The sequence below is a fragment of the Vipera berus genome, assembly GCF_964194415.1.
Source record: "Vipera berus genome assembly, chromosome: 9".
Lineage (NCBI taxonomy): Eukaryota > Metazoa > Chordata > Lepidosauria > Squamata > Viperidae > Vipera > Vipera berus.
The window spans coordinates 17,368,314-17,374,838 of NC_138212.1; the positions used below are offsets into that span (position 1 = coordinate 17,368,314).

The following is a 6,525-nucleotide window of genomic DNA, read 5'->3' on the forward strand; positions in this document are numbered from 1 at the left end:
TTGCTTGGTATCAGTGAATCTATTTCTTCTTTATATTTAAGGATAATTAAAGGATAATTATATTGTCCAAAAATAAAAGAACAGATCATCTAAGGTTGAAAAACTGGATAAAAAAGTTAGTAAGCAAGGATTATTTTTGAAAAAAAAAAGTACAGTTGTCTCAAAAAGGGATAGTGTAAGTATGTTATGTACATAAGGGACCATCTGATGGACCCCCCCCTCCCAATTTCTGTCAAGTATGAAGGGTTTTTCAAACAGTTTTAATATGCAGGTAGTCCTTGACTTATGAACATAATGGAGCCTGCCCGTTACGGTCGTAAATTGTGACGGTCGTAAAACAAAACATCACACGACTGACCTGATTTCACAGTTTTTCTTTTTGTGGCGGTTGTTAACCACACCCAGTGTTTGCAGTAACATGCTTCCGGTTGTGAGTAGAGAGCTACCTGTACGGTATTTTACTCTCTATTGCATGAATATATAAGAAAATAAATCAGCAAATGTGCCTATGTATGAGGCTTGTTGTTTGGGTTTAAGGCTAAGCAATATACAACTGGAATTCCTGAATTAACCCATTTTTCCAGTGGTTGGATTCAAATATGTGAACAACTGGTTCTCTGTGTGGATGTCGCTTCCGGAAGTCCATTCTGGGCCTGGGCAACAAAAAATTAGCTACTGGTTCTTCCGAGCTGGTGTGAACTGGTTGAATCCCACCACTGCATTTTTCTGTCTCACATATACGAGGGCAATTCAGAAATAAACCTCCATTTGGTTATCAATGACAGGCACTCGCAGATACAGAACTTTTATTAAAAAACTACATTACATTACATTACTTTTCAACATAATTGCCGTTCAAATTGAGGCACTTGTCATGACGTCTTACAAGGTTTGAAATTCCTGAGTAGTAGTCACTCAGCACCAAATCTGGGCTATGGGGGATGGGTGATCAAAAACATCGCAACGGAACTGCTTCAAAAGTTCTTGGGTGCGTCTAGCGGGCGAGCATTATCATGAACCAACGCCACACCGGAAGTCAGCATGCTCCGACACTTGTTATGGACGGCTGTGAGTTTTCGTAACGTTTCACAGTAGGCGTCTGAATTGATGGTCGAACCACACTCCATGGGCTTCACTAGCAGTACTCCTTTGGCATCTTCACATTTGGTGGGATTTTCTATGGCACCACTCCCGGTGTAGTGTTGGTTCACAATAATGCTTGCTGGCACACCGCTAGATGCACCCAAGAACTTTTGAAGCAGTCCTGTTGAGTTGTTTTTGATCATCCACCCCCATAGCCCAGATTTGGCACCAAGCGACTACTACGAAGGAATTTCAAACCTTGTAAGACGTTATGACAAGTGCCTCAATTTGAACGGTGATTATGTCGAAAAGTACCGGTAATATAATGTTGTAGTTTTCTAATGTGTATAGTAAAAGTTCTGTATCTGTGAGTGTCTGTCACTGATAACCTTCTGAACTGCCCTCGTAGCTTGTCCTTAACTTACAACCATTCATTTAGTTACAACAGCGCTGAAAAAAGTGACTTATGACCATTTTCACACTTATAACCATTGCAGCATCCCCGTGGTCATGTGATCAAAATTCAAATGCTTGGCAAGTGGCGTGTATTTATGATGGTTGCGGTGTCCCGGGGTCATGTGATCCCCTTTTGTGATCTTCTGACAAGCAAAGTCAACGGGGGAAGCCAGATTCACTTAAACAACCATGTTACTAACAACAACTGCAGTGATTCACTTAACAGCTGTAGTAAGAAAGGTTGTAAAATGGGGAAAAACTCACTTAACAACTGTCTTGCTTAGCAACTGAAATTTTGGGCTCAATTGTAATCATAAATCAAGAACTACCTGTACTTTACTATCAACTAATCCAACACATAAGCAGCAGAACTCTTAGCTATGATGTTACTAATTCAGGCCTAGAAGTTTGTTTAAATGCTTTTGAATTCAGCACGTGTATGACCAAAAATGTAATGCCTTTTTTCCTAAAGCATTTGAATAGTGGGGTTGATCTGAAAAAGTAAAGCAATTGCTGCATTTGCAGGAAATTGCTAGGAAGAAAAAAAAAGAGTGTCGAGGATACTTTATCTTATTCAGTATTGAACTTTGCGGAATGCACAGGCTCCAGGCAAGATTACAAAATTTAAGTAGGAAAGACATTGTAAAATAAAACAATCTGGGATTTTTAAAAATTAACTAACTAACTAACTAACTAACTAACTAACTAACTAACTAACTAACTAACTAACCAAATGTTCCTGTACTGCTGTTTGCTGTAGGTGCATTAAGAGAGATAGCTTTCTAGGACCAATTTTAGTTTTAGGATTGGTTGAGGTTGCATGTTGTTGATAAGTATGGTAAACACATGAGCTGTTCAGATAGAAACAGGGCAGTTAAAACTCTCTATCATCTATCTATCTATCTATCTATCTATCTATCTATCTATCTATCTATCTATCTATCTATCTATCTATCTATCTATCTATCTATCTATCTATCATCTATCTATCTCTATCTATCTATCTATCTATCTATCTATCTATCTATCTATCTATCTATCTATCTATCTATCTATCTATCTATCTATCTATCTACTGTATCTATATCTATCATCTATCATCTCTCTCCCTTGATCATCTCTTTCTCTCTTTCTCACTAATTTCTATCTTTCATCATCATCATCATCATCATCATCATCATCATCATCATCATCATCATCATCATCAAGTCTATCATCTATCTATCTATCTATCTATCTATCTATCTATCTATCTATCTATCTATCCATCATCAATTGTATCTATCTACCTCTATATCATCTATCATCTCTCTCCCTTGATCATCTCTTTCTCTCTTTCTCGCTAATTTCTATCTTTCATCATCATCATCAAGTCTATCTATCTATCTATCTATCTACCTATCTATCTATCTATCTATCTATCTATCTATCTATCTATCTATCCATCTATCCATCATCAATTGTATCTATCTACCTCTATATCATCTATATAAATGGAATTAAAAAAATCTCTCTCTAATTTCTCTCATCTATCTTCTATCTATTGCAATATATACATATGTGGGTGTGATGTGGGTGTGTGTTTGTGTGTATATGTATATGTGTGTATATATATATATTGTAAACAGAGGTGTGTTTGTGTGTGGTGGTGGGAATGACGGAGAATGCATATTTTGTATGGGTTCAAATGCCTTCAGCTTCTACAGCTTCTACTTGGTTGATTTTACCTGAAGGAAAGCAACGTGGATTGGATGTTTTCTCCCGTGGCGTTTCTGCTACTCAGCCAAGGCCTCCAGGGCTGATGAGGAAGGGGAGTGGGGAGCAACAGCCACTCCTGTCCCCCTCCTACTCAGGCTCAGCTGTCCTCTCCCTTAGCAGCAAGAGGGGGAGTTGAACAGCTGAACTGTGTCTCAGCCCTGGGGAGCCTTTCTGTCCAGAGCCTTCCACTTCCCCCAACCCTCCACAAAGCTAAGCCCCAGCAGCTGCTGAGTGGAGCCAGGAGCCATGTCTCCAAGACAGGCAATGGGGGTGTCTACTGCCTGGGGCCACCCCTTTGCAGCTGTGCTTCCTACTTCTCCATCAGAAATGCCTGGGCAGCAAAACTGGGTTCAGGGAATAGGGAGATCTCTCTGGAAGCAAGCCGGATAAAACTTCTCTGGATTGCGAGTGTGGTTTCCCTTTCTTTGTGACAAGAAATCTTGCTCTCTGAGTGGAGAGTGGGTGTGTGTGCAGATGGGCCTGTTCCCCTGCAGAGCTTCTGCACTGTGCTGCATTAGTTTCTACTCTCTTGTTTGTCTACTGGTCCAACCGTTCAAAACATCCCATTTTGTATCAGCGGCTTGATCTGATCAGTTGTATCCTGGGACATCCATCCTCTTCTTTAGTTCAGCCAGAAGTGGTTGCCAACCACCTTCTCTCTTCTGCAACCCCCCCCTCCGCCTATCTGCCTGCCTGCTTCCGAATCTGTTCTCCCTCCATGCGCCTACCCTGTGGTGACGAACCTATGGCATGGGTGCCACAGGTGGCACGCAGAGACATCTCTATGGGCACGTGCACCATCGCCCCAGTCCTAGGCCTTCAGCTGGGTTTTATAAAAATTTTTTCACTTTAGGCCTCTGCCTCCGTGTGCCAAAAAAAAGGTTCAATCAATCAATTTCAACTTCTCACGGGGAACAAAAAACGATCTCGCAAAGTTGGAATTGATTGAACTTTTTAGTCCCACCCAGTCTACCATTACCACCGCAGCCACACCCACCCAATTGACCATGCTCACCCAATGGGCCACGCCCACCTGGCAGCCAATGATACATAGTGGGTTTTGGGCACTTGGTCTCTCAAACGTTCACCATCACATCTGAACTTTCTCTCTCTCTCTCTCTGTTATGTGTCTCTGTGTTTTCTAGGTTGATAAGCCTGACTGGCCTTGCTGTGCTTCATCCCCCAGTGGTAGAGAACAGAAGATAGAAGCAGGTGAGCTCAGAACAAAAATTAATTTGGAGTTAAATTGTTAATTGGAGACAATTTATGAACTTCTGGAAGTTTTACAAACCATCTAGACTTTGAAATGTCAATATAATTTGGACTTTAACAAATAAATCTATTCTATCTGTCCACTTCTATGAACATCCATCTCAATGAGTTGATGAACTTCACCTTTCCCACCTTTGCTGTCCTCTAAGTTGTTTTATTGTGGCCTGATCTTCTTTACCTTCCTGTCTTCCAGGGGTGTTGGAATGAACAACTCCACCGTTGTGGGGCTGGCAGATGTCCAGTGTCAGCTCAACGATCCTCTGCAGTTTGTCCTAGTGCCAGCTACTTATTGCCTGGTGTTGTGCGTGGGATTGCCTGGCAATGTGGCAGCCTTGCTTGTTTTCCTTCAGAATGGACGAGTCAGGAAAGCCATCCGCATCTATCTTCTCAACCTCACCTTGGCAGACATCTTCTTCAACCTCACCCTGCCATTCTGGATCACCTACTACCTAGCTAAAGGACACTGGGGTCTTCCAGAAGTCTTCTGCCGCTTGGCTGGAGCCATCTACTATCTGTCCACCTACAGTGCCATGGCCTTCATGACCTTGATCAGCCTGAACCGATACTGTACGGTGGTAAAGGTAGAACTGGTTCTGAACCGGCCCCAGGGGGCTCTGATCAGCTGTGTGATGGCCTGGATTTTGTGCCTACTTTGTGCCGTTCCTTCATTGACTAAGCAGCAAACCCACCAGGCAGAGTCCACCAGCTTGAAATGCTTTGAGCAGCACTCAGGCCATAGAACCTATGCCTATGCTATGGTGGTGATCTTCACTCTGTCTTTCTTGGTTGTGCTGGGGACCTACTTGTCTATCATGAGAACTCTGTCCACTGCAGCTGGCACATGTCAAGGTGGCCACCGGCGCAGAGCACGCGCCATGGTGCTGGGCATGCTCTTAGTCTTTGTGGTCTGTGTGGCACCTTATCACCTCTCCTTGGTTCCTTGGGTCACTGACCAAATGTCGGGTTTGGCCTGTAGTCCTCCATCCTTCTTGGATAACCTTCACATGTTGAGTGTGGCTCTCCTGAGCCTAAACAGTTGCATCGACCCTCTGATCTATTGCTTCTCCATCAAGCGCTTCAGGACTGATTTATGGACAATGGTGCGAAAGACTGCCAGCTGCCGCTCCGTCCCTTCATCTCTGCCTCCACCTCTGCCAATACCATCAGAAAACCGAGTTCCACCCAACCTCAGGTCTTCTTCCTTAACTTCTTTATAATTGGGAGAAGGCCACATCCATCCAACCAGATGAAATTACCTTAAGGTTTATTTTGCACGTTCTGGACTCAGGGCTTTTTATTGGCAGAGGCCTACCAACAGAAAGACCTCTTGATAGGCTTCTACTTTAATGCACCAAGTTTTCTTGGCAACTTTTTTTGGGACCAGCTTGCCAGTTAAGTTCTTCCTATAGCTGAAGAGTGACTAGCCCAAAGTCATCCAGCTGCCTTCTATGCCTAAGGCAAGATTAGTCCTCGCTGCCTCCCCGTGAATTAACCATTAGCTTAAACCAAATTGGCTTTCAGGTCAATCTTATTCTTGAGTTCAAATGGGGAGACATTCCAGAAAGATAATAAAAAAGCAGAGCCCAGGGACCTGTGAGGCTAGCGTGCAAACCCTGAAGACACATATCACGTGGATGAAGTGTTTAAGAGCGAAAAAGTTACACATTTGGGATGAGAAATGTACACACTAGATATTGATGGGAAGTGTTGTCAGTGCTGAGAACCAGTTAACAAAGAAGGTTAGCTGTAAGTTGAATTTATGGATCTGCAGTGTAAAAGGCAAAGGAGTCCCTGTGGAATTTACTCTGCTAATTGTTGCAGACTATAAGAGTCGGTGCTCATCTCCGTTTTAAGGCCATTGAGCCTGCGCTGTCCGAAGGCATTTCTGTGGTCATGTGACCAGCATGACGTCATGGAGCACTGTTTCCTTCCCACCAAAGTGATACCTATTTATCT

General features: G+C 42.9%; 1 protein-coding gene across 1 annotated transcript; it reads left to right on the top strand.

The window, feature by feature from the left end:
• Positions 1-4,763: 4,763 nt before the first annotated feature.
• On the top strand, positions 4,764-5,786 carry LOC308671924 (platelet-activating factor receptor-like; the record flags this gene model as incomplete). The annotated part of the gene is made up of 1 exon (XM_081334423.1): positions 4,764-5,786. The coding sequence occupies exon 1, from the start codon at positions 4,773-4,775 to the stop codon at positions 5,784-5,786; it is 1,014 nt and encodes a 337-aa protein (XP_081190549.1). The 5' UTR covers positions 4,764-4,772.
• Between the last annotated feature and the right edge of the window lie 739 nt (positions 5,787-6,525).